Here is a 14,427-nt window from a genome sequence, read left to right as displayed (position 1 = left end):
TTGTAGAGGCAAACCAGGACTGCAGTAAGCTACACTGCTCTTCTCTCGTAGTCAAAACAGGAGACACCTGCTGAAATTGAAGTTTTATTGAAAACCATTTTTAAACAGCAAGAAAGTTAAAAATTCAAATGCTTTATTTCAAATAGAAATTAACTAACAACACAACATACGAAGCAAGTGAGTGGCGGCAATGTTGTCACTTAAACACCTTTTAAACCAAATATTCAACAAAAATATATGTCAGCTTATAAGTACACAATCTGCATGTGGCAATATATACAGCTGAGTGAAAAATATAAAAAGAAATATTGTTCTGCTTAAGAACATGACAGTGACGACTTTGGTAGCAAAAATGTCTTTGTTTTTAAAACTGTAATCTTCAAACGAAGCCTCCTTGAATTCAAAGACTAAAAATTAAACAGACCTATCCTGTCACACTTCCAGAGGTTACTGTCCGTGGGTAGTTCACTGACTATTGATCCTGTTGGAATCACACAGTGATAATCGGTTAACACAAGGAAAAAGGCAGAGTAGGAACAGTTGATTGTACACAGGAAGACCACCAAACCAACTCCTCATTTTCACCGGCACCCAAAACCTACTGCTCTTCTTGCTCATTGCTGGTGTGAAGACGGATCTTTTGGACTTCCAGCTCTTCTGCGCTGACCATGGAGGGATCGATGGCTGCATACCGGGTACCGTGGAACTGCAGTAAATGGATCTGTTGCACATGGAAAATAACACTGAAACAGGTGCAGAAGCACAAGGTTTTGGTAAAAGAGAAGCATTCTTTCAGAATAATTTTTGAGAGGATGAAATCATGGCTCTGGAGTACAAGATGTTCAGAGAGAGGACAGAGGAAACAGGCAACAGCCAAACTCCCAAAGCCAGCCCTCCGTGAACGTGGCTGCTCCCAGCCTTGCCCTCCCTGTGTCAGCTATCTGCAAGCTGGAGCAAACAGAGCTCAGGCAAGCTAAAAAATAAAAGTAAGCACAGAAAAGGTGCTTCCTACAGCTGTTCTGGCTGAATGCATTGGTCGATTGGGTTTGAGTGCAGAGACTCACTTGAATATATAGGTTGACCTCAGCACTCCTGCAGAGATAGGGGAAGTTGCCTCCGGTTTTGAGATGAGCTCTTCTGGCATTAGGATAGAGCTTATACATTTCTTCTTTTGCTTCAGTAGAAAGTGCGCTTTGGTCAAATACCTGCATAACAAGTCACAGGAGTTAGCTCTGAATCTCAGATTTTGCTTATTAAATCAGACTGGATACGTGCTGCTCCTAGAAGCAATTCTCAGCTTCTCTGGAGCAGTGTTGAAGAAACAGAAAACAAGCAACCTGGTGTAGTGGATGGTGTCCCTGCCCAGGGCAGGGGGGTTGGAATGAAAGGATCTTTAAGGTCTCTTCCAACCCAAACCGTTCCATGATTCTGTGTTAGGCACTGACAGCTAGAATGCTAACGCTGTGATACATAAACATATGACTCTGTTATTGCACAGAATATCTAATTCATAATTTAACACAGAAGAGTCACGGTGTTGCTCAGTCAGTAGGTGGCTTATCTAAATATGAAGTTACATGCCACAAATAGTTAGCAAGTTGCTAACAGAATATCTAGGCCCCATCTGGATATCCAGGTGGATATCCAGGTCAAGGGGAGAAACTGTTAAAAAAAAAAAAAAAAAAGGATTACATGGAGATTAACTTACATCCATAATGGTTACAGGGATGTCTCGAATTTTATGAGGTTCTACATAGGAGTTCTGGCAGTTGAGAGTAAGCCTTGAAGCAAGCTCGCTCTGGCCTAGACTCTCCAGCTTTCAGTAGAGAGAAACACTGATTAGCAACATATTTCACTGCAGGAAGTTAATGCAATATTAACAATACAGCCAAAGAGAAGTTAAAGGAAAACATGACTGCACTTCAGATGAAGATTACAGTTCCAATTTAGCATTACTCTGCATGAGACAAATGCTTAAAACATGTTCCATTAGTTCCTCCTGCCCCCAGAACCTACAGATGCATCCCAGCACTTTCTTCTCTTCCACCTCAGTTTAACTCCGGATTTACATAAACAGAACTGTAAGGTAGACAGTCACAGCACCAGTGAAACTGCTGGAGCTGTGACAGTCAATACCTGCTAAAAATTTATTCCTCACTCCTCCCTTCCGGGAAAGTAAATGAAGAAAGCAGCAGAAACACCTACAACCTCCTGCTAAGTAAATCTTTCACAGAGACTGACACCACAGCCGTTAGCGTACACAGCTACCTACCCTGTCCACCATGAAATCAATCCCATCAGCCATTTCAGGATCTAGAGGACCAGATGCAAAATTCCCAAGGACAATTTTTTTCAGCATAAAAGCAGGCATCAGCCAAAAGCTGAAACAGAAACAAGATGTAACAATCTTCAAGCATCCAGGACTCCAACATTAACATGTTCTGTTGTAAGCACTCCCTTTCCTTGCACAGACTTTGTGCTTTAACTTCAAATGAAAACCTGAAGAAGCTTTGAGAGCACTGAGATGGAAAACCTGGCAGCTAGGTACTCAAAATGTTCTGGGAAGCAGTTAATCTTACATTGCAAAAATGTATTTTAAACAAGGTGAATAACACTTTCATCACTCTAAAAAACTTCCATTCTCCTTGCGGCATGGCTTTAAAAGTCACAAGCATTCCACCCCGCACCTCCCTCCCCCAGGCTGGAAACAGGTTAGATGCACATCAAACCAGGTCAGCGTGACATTTCACTGCAAAAAAACTAATGCCATGAATCTGCAGGCTTGTCTCAGTCTCCCTCACCTGTTTGCTGTCCATGTCTGATTGAAGATAGAAGTGTCACTAAAGGAATTACACAGGATCAGAGATTGAACTCTGGGAGATTTGTGTGTGTATTCAGCAAATTTTTGAGCTAGAAAGCCTCCCAGAGAAGCTCCAAAAAGGTGAACCTAATTAAAGGAAAAAGAATCATGTTACACTTATGAGATGTGAACTCTAAGCACGATGTTTCATTACAAAAATCAGTCATCCAAATTCCACTGTTGTCATAAGCCATTTTTTTCAAAGAATCACTCTTCTGTTCAGCTTCTGATTTTTTGCATGATATAAATGTGATAAATACTGAAAAAGGGAAGTGTTTCCAGATCACAGTTCATGTTTCTGTGTGCTCATCAAGCTTAAGAAAATAAAAAAAATCAAACATTTCACTTTGTCTTCAACAGCTTTCCAATCCAAGATACTTTATTGTGGTATTCTGTACTACACGAATTAGGAAGGATAACTTCCATGAGATCTCATGAAAAACTGAAGTTAACCAATGCAATTTAATAGGCCTAGAATAGCAGTTGAATTTAGGCCAAGTATGACAATTTTCAAGGGTATTCACCTTCAAAAATAAACTAGTTTCAAATGTAAAATTGCAACACAGCCTCCTTTATTTATAGGCTATGTTTGTGTCATATTTTATACCCTTTCTTTTAAACGACTCTTCAAACAACAGGTTTTTATTGCAACTATACATCCATTTCCCCATCTCTGAGCACTCACTTTATCCAGCTGAAGGTGGTCTAACAGTTTTCTGAATCCATCACAGAACTCAAGGTGATCCCAGTACACTGGATACTGCAACTAAAATAATACAAAGTTAGAAAAAGCCAGCCTCGGAGCAGTACCCATCAGCTGTCTGCTTGAAAGCCATACCAATTCTCACATGAAAGGTTTCAAGGTAGCAACCTGCCTCTCCTGTGTCATGAGGCTCAAGCTCTTCAGCAAGGTCCCTAACTCACCAGGGTGCAAACACCTCCCCCTCGCTTGCACAAAAATACACAACTCAAAGTACTGGAAAGCAAACTTGTAGGGGAAAGTACAGCATTGCTTCACTCTAATCAGTGGCAGGAGAGGCTGGGAGGATTTTTCAGCAATTTTGTAGCACGTAGAGTTGGCAGGTACAGAGATCGTTAACTGCCGCAAGAGATACAGCAGCATTCCTAAAGCCGTACTGTTTAGCAGAAATACTGTACAGCTCAATAATCTCAGTTCAGCTCAGGAGCTGAGAAGCCACACAAGAGCACGCTGTTAGGATTTTGCAGAGTGACTTAGCACTTGCAGCGATGCAGGCTAAGAACCAGGTTATCCACCAACCCTAAGGAAAACATGGAAACCCTGAACTAACTCACATTTGCCTCATGGCTAATAAAGATACAGCTGGAGGCAAGAATGACTGGCACTCAGGGCACACAAGGGAAAAAAGCAGACTGAGTAATTAATAATGTCCACACACAAAGGCTTTGGGTAAATGCTGCCATAAACATACCGCAGATTTCAGCCTGGACCTGCAATGCTACATATTCCACAGTACAACTAGCACCAAGTTTTTGATGGATTCCCTTAGTCAAAACTAAGTTGTTCGTCTTCATTATCCAACCTCTGATGACAGCAACAAGCACAAGTAATACTAACTTTGACACAAGACAGAGAATACTCACAGCAATAACTCTGTAGCCCCATCCAGTCAGCGCCAAAATTTGCTGGAAAAACACATCTGCAGTTCCACTTACAGGAGGGAGAAATATGAGCGGGCACCGAATACTCCTAGGTCCTGCATCATACAGTGACCAGACTTTACTATCATCATCATCTACTATTATCTGAAATGACAGGCATCGGGGGAGAAGAAACACACAAGACAAATTAGATTCTTCAGCCACCTTCCAGGATTGCTTCTACACAACACTTTATCATCTAGCAAACACCATAATACTCAAGACCCCTTTGAACAAGACCATCTTTTACTCTTCTTCACAATAGCTTTCCTCTCTCAGGCTGTCTACTAACTGGAGTTACAGTGTTTGTGTGGATACAGCTGGAGCAGAACCGCAGCCACGCACTGTCAGACCAAATGCTTTGTGTGTCCTGACATAAGCTGGATAACAAACACGGTGCCATGGCCCAGGAGAGACCCAGGAGGTCAGTTCAAGGTATGGACAGCAGCAGCTGTAGGCTGGAAGACACAGGGCTGCCCCTGGGAGCAGTTTTTTAAACAACCATGGATATTTACATTCACTGGACAAAAGATGTTACAGGCCTGGATACGTGCAAGCCTAGTGAATTAAGCAGCTAACACCACAAATTATTGATCTGAAACAGTTAAAGCCAGCTGCCAGAAACAGAGATGCACACAACTCCCCAAGCAGCACTGCAAAGCTGACCTGGAAAAAAAACCAAAACGCTTCCATCAGCTGGCAGCATCTCGGGAGCATTTGTAGTGCCTAGGACATGTGGCTGGCTGAAGCACATTATCCACATGCAAGCTGCCATCCTTAGTGAGCAGTTCCTCATACACTGCCCATCTTGGGCAGAAGTTAGAAGTCCTACCACAGTGAGTATATGTAAAAGTATAGGAATTAGGCAACGGTCATCCTTTCTGCAGTGCTGGAGCCTGACTTGCTTTTACAGAGCCTTTTCTACCAGCAAACTGTTTTATATATTTAAGGTGCTCTTTCAGTGCTCCACAACCCAGCAAAAGCATGCAGCTTGTACCAGATCAACAAGCACAAACCTCTGGGGAAAGCCTGCGTCACACAGCAGGAATTCATCTCCTCTGTATCAAAATTGTGTAGCTTTTTGAACAGCAATATACAAGCACAATTTGCTTCATCACAGCAGTTAAGCTTCTCAGGGAATCGGAGAAGAATAGCGTACCACAAATCAGATTTGCTTGACTAACAAATCTGCTTGTAATAAAGCCAGTATTTCAGGCTCTGGGGGCATGTGAGCGATCACATGATACTGCTGTTTTGTAAAGTATCTATAAAAAAAAAATAAAACTGCATACCAGAGCTTCCAGACCACTGAAACCATTTAAAAATAAACCTTGTACAAAAGCCTCCCATCTCCCCCCAAAACCCTTGTCACACAACTCCAGAGCTCCAGGCCTCGCCGCTCTCAGCTGTTATTCCACCAGTAATGTCGGATCCAGGATCCGTTCAGGGTGGTGGTTAGTGGCTACTACAAAGTTTCTCTTTAGGAGTATTTCCAAAGGTGAACCATGCTCCTTGAAGTCACAAAACCAAAGTTAGTTCACGTCAAGAGAGCTGAGGCTCAGAGATAATGTTCCTCAAGCCCAGACAATGAATCAATGGGTTTAAACAATTGTTCTATTTGACTCCCAGCCACATACTGGATAGTTTAACTCCAGCTCCCGAACAAGGCTAAGCACCACGTAGGCAGATAGCAGTGTGGCTAACTGCTGGTTTGGTAGGTCACCAGCCTTTTTCTTGTTCTGGTCAATCGATCATTATCACCTACAGTTTACATAAAGGGTAAAATCTGCACTGCACTAAAAAACGGGCAGAACTTTCCCCTGTCCTAGCAGAGCCAGAGTGTCCCTTGCTGAAGACTTTTAGGAAGGGGTTATCTAAGACAGCAAGCAGTGTATGCAATGCAGGCTCACAGGCAAGGCTAAAGACTCACATTAAAAATGTTATTTTCTGTGCTGTACTTCCTGTATCTGAGAAGAGCCGGAAGGGTAATGGAGCTGTGAGTTTCCTGCTCCTGTCAGGAGGAACATCTCAGCCCATTTTCAAACAAAAGACTTCCTTAAGTAGATCTGACAGCAGTGATGTGTGCTTACCAGCAGTAATGATGGTTGGTCATTCCTTCCTCAGCATTGCACATGCTTTGCCTATACTTCTGGGCAATAATGCAAGCAATTGTTTTCCTAACTACAGCTTCAGAGATTACATCTTCAAATTGGACTTTTTTTTTTTTTTTTTTCTTCTCTCTCCAGAAACCAGGGCTACTTTGTTTCTTTCTACCTTCTTCATACCCCACATTCATCACTGTGGCATCATTTTACTTTTGAGTAGACTGAACCACTCAAAAGGGTAAGGTATTCCCTAGTCTGAAGGTCACCAGGTCAACAGCAGCTTCAGTTTACACGTCCCCATTTATGAAATACTGAGTAGTCAGCAGCAGCTGAAGGCACTGCCCCTTGGCAGCGAGCTGCAGCGTCACACAGTCCCCAGGCAGCAGCAACGTGTCCTGTGGTTACAGCCTCCAGCCCCTTTCATCTACTGTACCGCATCCCACAAAGCAGTGCCTAAAAGCACCTATGCGTCATTCCGCTGAAATACTGTCCCCCGGCTTTGCTGACCCAGTGAGGCACTGCCTGAAGGCAAAAGCATGGCACAAACAGATCCAGCAGATCTGGTACTGGCCAGAAACAAAGAGCAGCTGGACAGCCAGAGCCTAGACATAGCCAACAGCAATGGATCTTTCTTACTTACAGAAGATGCAAACTGGCAAAAATGAACGAGAAACCCTGAATGGAAAATCCTACAGTTCTTCCATAAAGGTAGTTTCTTCGAGAAAGTTACACACCACTCAGTGGAAATAGTGCTGGGCACATATAAACATCGTTCCTTAGGTTTGGAGACACAGTCCCTTTCAAGTGGCCCAACTGCAAGCAACTTGCTATTGAAGGAGGTAATGCTGCTCTTGCCTTTGCTGCCAGCACCATCCCCGTGTTCCTGCAGCCCACACAGCCATCCAGGTTAGGGAGCTGAACCAACTGGAAGTCAGTTTAACCCCAAACCAAACTATAAAACACCTTCAAGCTAGGCAGGTCACTGACCCTGCTCAGCTTGCGCGGTCACATGAGCAGCCACCACACTTGCAGGAGCAGCGGGCTGGGGTGTAAAGGCAAGACCGTCCTTCAGGCTGGCGGGAGCCTGGGCTGCTGCTGCAGGTTAGTCCGCAACCATAGCCCCAGCAGGCTTTATCTGCAAGAGCTATACATGAGAGCTGGTGCAGGTCAGGAGTGATGTACTAAGGGAGGGCTCTTAACTGGTCTAGAATTTCATTGCACAGTTTTCTTAAGTAAAATTACTGATTTTAGAATTCACCAGACTTAGTTTTTTGGGAACACAGTAATTCAAAGCACTTTTCTAAAAAAACCCTCATGTTAAATGTCAAGTGAAGTGTTACAACAGGTTGAAGTAATTTCATGCCCTCTGTCGCTCAACATATAGGGAGCAGACATCGGGGCACTGCATACCTCAAACACTCTCCTGTGGTTCAGCAAAAGGAAGTGGAGAAATCCAAGTCTGAGGAGAAAGTGGTTGGACAATGTGATTAAGCAGAGGACTTCCAAAGGACACTCAGTGGAAGAAAGCATTTATTTTTCCCCACCATCGTTAAGACATCTGTCCACTTGCAGGAAGCCTGTGTGCAGCCTGACTGCCGAGCAGCTGCCTTCAGATACTCCGCTTCAACCTGAGGACGATGGTAGGAACGGCAGAGGTGGCTCCGGCAGCACGGCTGCCTGGCAGCTGGGTCAGCTGCCCACCTTGGTGTGGTGCAGCGCGCACAGGCAGCTCCATGAGAGGCCATGCACGAGGTCCCCAGCACATGCCACCTCCTCCAAGTCTCCTCCTCAGGCGTGGCTGGCATCAGGATGCCAGGTACCGCTGCCATGGCTCACAACTGTGAGCCTCAGCTCCCCACCACACGCAGAAGTGACCTCAGCATGTGAAAATTAAGAGTGTGCTTTCATGCATTCATATGATATGTGGGATAACAGTTCAGGAGATAAGCCAGGTCACTCGCACAAGCCACAACTGTTCTGCATTAACCAAACAGCTCAGCCTTCCCCACTACAAAGCAAGGGGAGACATTCTACCCACAAGACCATCACAGCTGTACGTACCTTTTTAAGAGGAACTGTGCTTCTGAACCAGTTATAGTCAGGAGAGACTTTAATCTCTCCCATGATGTTTAGAAAAAACTCAGTCTAGGTCAGCCTGAAAAAGAGAGACAAAGTTAGAAAGCAATACAGTAGCTTTACTGTGGGCAGCATTCAAAAGCTATGGTGTTTACATAAAGCATTTCCAGGGCAAGTTTGCTCTTATCAGTTATCGTACTACCTCTGACTCACACCAAGTTTACTTATCCTCAGTTTTCATCACAAACCATTTAATTATTCTCCTGAGAGGCAGTCACCTGACTGCCTTACTGTACCAGCCTCATTATGAAATGATGACACTTTTGTAACAGTATTCCCGTGTAACAGTTGTAAGAAAAGACAATTGTGTTGCAGGCTGTAAGTGGCTTTAATACTCAAAGCATGTTTTTGATTTGTTCTTAATTTATAAAGCACTCCAAATTTATATCTAATAAATATTTATCCCATTCACTCAGCAGTTCACACAATAGACTCACATTATTTCATGAACCAACTGCCTAAGTATTCAGACCATGTTCTTCCATCTCTAGAAGATGGAAAGAAAAAAACAAGATCACATCTTCCCTGTGCATGGGGAACATCAGCTGATCTGAAGCTTAATTTACAGAAGAGTCCTGAAGTTCTAATTCTATCCACACAGAAGCTGACTTGTCAGGAGTCACCAACAAAGGTATCTTTGAAGCACACCGATTAATACAGAACAAATTGATTTTGAGTTGGGTCCACACAGGAATACCACTAATTCACTCTGAAGTCAGAATGTCCTGCGTGTCTTATAATACTCCATTAATTAGTAATAAACACTTAGGTAACTTCTAGAATTAACTTTTTTAAAGCTTCCATTTATACAACAGATGGTATCAAACAGTTTTGAAGCTTGCAAACTCAATAGCTTTACCCTGAAAGCCAAGTGCCTCAAGAGATTATCTGCATGCATTCACACACAGCACTGAGCATAATAAAACAAAGCAACTTTTGCTCTTGTTACTTAACAGTTGCCAAGTACAGATCAATAGGTTTTGTCTCTTAATTCTTCATAAAATAAGACCTTGGTATGTTCTGTGAGTCAGCCCAATTAATTTCTCCTTGCAAGAAAGCTGCTGGTGTGCAGGCTTAACTAGCTTATTGGGTTCCAGCTGGACGAACAGTTACAATTTCCTTATCTTTCAGTCTTCATTTGCCATTTTACAAGTACAGAAATGAACTTCAAAAGGGAAAGTACTTTCTAAACTGCAAGACAACACACATCTTCCACAAAGCCCATGATACACCTCTCATGTCCAACAAGGGTCTGAGGTAGGAAATTCAGCTGCGTGGCCATTATTTCAATTTTGTGTTGCTTTGTTTCAGTGCTTGCATCAACTATTCTGCTCTTTGTCATAGCCTGGCAGCAGGTAAAAAATACCTACTCCCAAGAACCTGCAAAGCAGAGCAGGTACAAAGATTCGTTACCAGACTAAAGAGGGACAGCTGGGCATTAGAGAAAAGAAACAGCAGTGCAGACTATTAATTCCTTTCCATAACCACACATCAATAGTTTTCAAAGTGCTATTCAGTAAACGAGGGTGTGACAAATTAATGGCATAAATAAATTACAGCAAATGCCTTAAAATGATATGTTCTTTTGGAGTACGATATTATAGTAGGGCCAAGAAACTCAAGTCATGGTCAGGGCCTCGCTATGCCAGGCACTGCACAAACACAGAGACACAGGAGAAGATTTTTTGCTAATAATTCTGGCTGCCATAAAGGGTCAGCAATTTCTTCCTACCGTTATTACCTTTCTTTTTTCTGCCACCTCAGTCTAATTCATTCAGCTACTTTTCATAGAATCACAGAATGGTTTGGGTTGGAAGGGACCTTAAAGACCACCCAGTTCCACCCCCTGCCATGGGCTGGGACACCTTCCACCAGCCCAGGTTGCTCCCAGCCTCATCCAACCTGGCCTTGGACACTGCCAGGGATGGGGCAGCCACAGCTGCTCTGGGCAGCCTGTGCCTCACAATGAAGAATTTCTTCCTAATACCTAACCTAAGTCTACTCTCTTCCAGTTTAAAGTGATTCTCCCTTGTCCTATCACTACAAGCCCTCGTAAAACGTCCCTCTCCAGCTTTCCTGTTGGCCCCGTTAAGTGCTGGAAGGTGCTGGAAGATCTCCCCAGAGCCTTCTCTTCTCCAGGCTGGACACTCCCAACTCTCTCCGCCTGTCTGCACAGGAGAGGGGCTCCAGCCCTCTGATCATCTCCGTGGCCTCCTCTGGACTCGCTCCAACAGGTCCATGTCCTTATGTTGGGGGCTCCAAGAGCTGGACACAGGGCTGCAGGTGGGGTCTCAGGAGAGCAGAGAACAAGGGGAGAAGCACCCCCTTTGACTGGCTGGCCACACTGCTTTTGATGCAGCCTAGGATATGGTTGGCTTTCTGGGCTGCAAGCACATATTGCCAGGTCATGTTTAGCTTCTCATCAACCAACACCCCCCAGTTTTTCTCCTCAGGGCTGCTCTCAATCCATTTTCTGCCCAACCTGCACTTGTGCTTGGGATTGCCCTGACCCAGGTATGAGGTTTGCAGAGGCCCACCTTTCAAGCTTGGCATTGCTGGCAAACTTGCTGAGGGTGCACTCAATTTTTGTGGGCTGGCACATCACTTGGGAGCACAAAGCCGTCTATTGTTAGAATAAGTAAGGAAAGGGTATCATGCAGATGAACTTTGTCCTGTCAGCATACCTCAGCTCGCACCAGAGTGCGTTAAGAGTCCATCTGAAACCTAGATTTTGAGGTTCTCAGTTCACCTGCTACCACTTGTGGAAGCAAACCGTTGGCCACCAAGACCCTAGGCTGATTTCCTCCAGCTCCTTTCCTGCAAAGGTCCATCTGTGACCACCACTCCTAAGAACTGCCTCTCTTTTAAAGCAAGAGTAAACAGCCTTTCTTTGATTATAGAAGTTTTTGCTGAAGTCAGCGTCCTACTACTAAAATTTGTTTCCCCTGGTACAGAAATGCGGCATTGAATTTGCACACACAAATATTAATGTCATCAACAACTGTGTGCTCTTCTGGACACAGAAAAGCTGAACTATTAACTCAAAATAGGAAACCAGCCATCAAAGGTAACTCAAATCACAAACAAAGAAATGACACTGTTCCTGATCCAGCCTCTGAAGACCCGAGTTTAATTTTTCATAAAGCCAAAGAACACAAAGAACCCTAACCCCTTAAAAACAATTCCCCTAGGACAAATCACCTATGGATGTGTTCAGAGCACTTGATAATATTCTCCCTATGAGTTATCCCCACTACACTAATGACATATTCCACTCGCTATGGATTTAGAAAGACTTTGATCCTGCTGCTAGAGAGGAATCCCCGGAGTGGATCAGACAAGCGGTGACTCCTCTCCCCGCTGCTGTGTCTGCCTGAGCCGGGGCCCTGCGCAGCCACCCCCCCTGCGCTGCCCACACAGCGCCCACTCCCACGGGCCAAGGGACCTGAATCAGCAACACCCACACCGAGAGCTGACGGGGGCTGCGGGCAAACCCCAGGAGATGCAGCTGACGGGGGCTGCGGGCAAACCCCAGGAGATGCAGCGGAGACGTAAGGCTACATGTGCTTCGTGACCACCAAACACAGGCAATGGGGAAGTTATGGATAACTGGGATGCTGGCAGCAGCACCCTCTCCTCTCCCCCAGTGCTGTTCCCACCGTCCCTGACGCAGCCGCCCGCCGACCCTAGCCCCTGCTCCATCCCTCCTCCTCAGCCACAGTGCCACCCCCAACCTCGCAGGGAGGAGGAGGCCAAAGCCCACCCTGCACCCCCGGCCCTGGTTTTCTGCCCCACAGCACAGGCTGAGGCAGCCTCTTCCCCGAAGCCTCCCCCGGGAAGACGAACGCCCAGGGCTGGGCTTTGGGCTCCCTGCGGGGCCGAGCCCCAAGACCTCCTCCAGGCCAGGGCCCCTTAGGGGCCGTGAAAACCCCCTCCCCCGGCCCGACGGCTCCTCACACCCTCCCCGACAACTCAGGCACAGCCTCGCCCTGGGGCAATGCTGTCCCGGAGCCTGTGAGACCCCCCCGGTCTCCTCTGGGCCCATCCGGTCCCTCAGGTCCCCCAAGCCCCCTCCCCGGTCGGGGGCTCTGAGAAGAGGGGGCAGGCCTGTCTCCACAGCGGTGACACCCCTCCACCCCCCCGCCTTCCCCGCTCGCTGCTCAGCCCTCACCGGCTCGGCAGGGCCCGGGGACGCAGGGCCGCCGCTCGCCTCCTCCTGCCCCGCTGCACCCAAGCGGGGGCGCCCGCCGCCGCCCGCTGCTTCCGGGTGCTGTGCCCGCGCCGGCCACGTGACGGAGGGGAGGAGCGCGGGCGGGGCGCAAGGCGCGCGGCCGCCATTGCTACCGAGGCGGAGATCACGTGCCCCCGCAGCGGGGCGCTGATTGGTCGGCGCGGGCCCGCGGCCGCCATTAACAAGTCTGGGGCGGCAGCGTCTGAGGTGATGGTTGTTGTTGATCTGCTGCTCGGCTGGTTCCTCACAGAATTGGGTTTTAACCTAGAAAAAAAGGCACAGCAGCTCCCCGGTGGTGCTTAGTTTCGCTCTCTGCTGCCGCCCTACTTGGTGCAGGTGTCACTGTTACCTGCCACTGCCATCCAGTAGGAGAGAGCATAATTTTTTTGATGTATGTTGAGAAATCCTGAGTGATTTCAGTGAAAGCACCGGTGAGTGAAACAGCTGTGTTCAGATCGGGGTCTTACTTTTAATATTCTAGGCTTTATCCAGCTCCCTTGACTTGGCTGTTGTGCAGCACTTGCTTGTCTAATACAATATCAGGGTCTTTTCATTGGCTGCATCTGTTCAAGCAAAGTTTATTTTTAAAAAGCCCATTTCAAGGCTGTGCTAAAAGCTGAGTTAGGTGAGGTGAGTTAGAAGGTGTAATGGCACTACCTGCCTTTCATACACGAAGAAACATTTGCAGGTAAAGCTCTGAGCTGAGAAAATTGTTTGTTCAAATAGTTATTTCATAAGTAGTATTTTACTGGTGTATTTTCAGTACACCAGGTTTACAAGGAAGCTGAGAGCACTGCCTGTTGCCATGAGTGGTCCAGACATTCTGTGGATGCGCAGCAGCATGCAACCGGTACTCGCTGGAGACACTGCTGCTGTTCCTTCTGTGCTTTCATAAGGTGCGATCGCAGGGCAAACAGCTTCTGTTGACGTGTGTCGGTGTGTCCCTGAGCCCAACCTGCTCTTCCTGCCTAACTCCCTCAAAAAGCTCCTGAAAGGAAACACGGAGGTGGATTTAATGCCGGTTAAAAATCAGACTGGCATCTGTCTGGCTGTAGGTGGTGGTGTTAAACCTGTATTTTACAAGGGTTAAACTCCATCCATAGTTTTGCAAAAACTAAAACTGATGTTGGATGTTCTCGCTGCTTGCAGCTGAGCAGCATGGTGTGTGTTAACTGCTGCTGGCATGGTCTAATGGTATTTGCTGTAGGGCAGCTCAGATTAATTAAGGAAAGCGACAGGTGATATATTCCTCTCACTGAGTTCCTCTAAAAACCAGTTGGGATCAATTAGCTTCATTTAATTGGTGTGTGACTAGTAGGAGCTGAAGGTGAGTTGAAAGAAAGGGACCTATAGCTAATTGTCAGAGGTATGTGTAAAGAATACCTTTGTATAGATTTACGTACACAGTGTTGCTC

General features: G+C 46.0%; 1 protein-coding gene across 1 annotated transcript; it reads right to left on the bottom strand.

Annotated features, from left to right (window-relative positions):
• Positions 1 to 71: 71 nt before the first annotated feature.
• On the bottom strand, positions 72 to 13,084 carry SPG21 (SPG21 abhydrolase domain containing, maspardin). Its single transcript, XM_005435569.3, has 9 exons — positions 12,953 to 13,084; positions 8,707 to 8,800; positions 4,484 to 4,645; positions 3,546 to 3,626; positions 2,802 to 2,947; positions 2,273 to 2,381; positions 1,709 to 1,816; positions 1,065 to 1,205; positions 72 to 721 (listed from the first exon to the last, which is right to left on the bottom strand). Exons 2-9 carry the CDS (start codon positions 8,767 to 8,769, stop codon positions 599 to 601), a joined length of 933 nt encoding a protein of 310 aa, XP_005435626.1. The 5' UTR covers positions 8,770 to 8,800; positions 12,953 to 13,084; the 3' UTR covers positions 72 to 598.
• Positions 13,085 to 14,427: the final 1,343 nt, after the last annotated feature.

Source organism: Falco cherrug, chromosome 7 (assembly GCF_023634085.1).
Source record: "Falco cherrug isolate bFalChe1 chromosome 7, bFalChe1.pri, whole genome shotgun sequence".
Classification (NCBI taxonomy): domain Eukaryota; kingdom Metazoa; phylum Chordata; class Aves; order Falconiformes; family Falconidae; genus Falco; species Falco cherrug.
Note: the sequence above shows the minus strand (reverse complement) of the source record. Positions and strands in the feature narration are given on the sequence as shown.

Coding starts and splice junctions, on each gene's coding strand:
- SPG21 (XM_005435569.3), bottom strand. CDS start 8,769: ATGGGAGAGATTAAAGTCTCTCCTGACTATAACTGGTTCAGAAGCACA. Junction 2,382..2,801: donor CAGACATGGACAGCAAACAG/GTGAGGGAGACT, acceptor TTTCTGTTTCAG/CTTTTGGCTGATGCCTGCTT. Junction 1,206..1,708: donor TCCCTGTAACCATTATGGAT/GTAAGTTAATCT, acceptor CTTGTTATGCAG/GTATTTGACCAAAGCGCACT.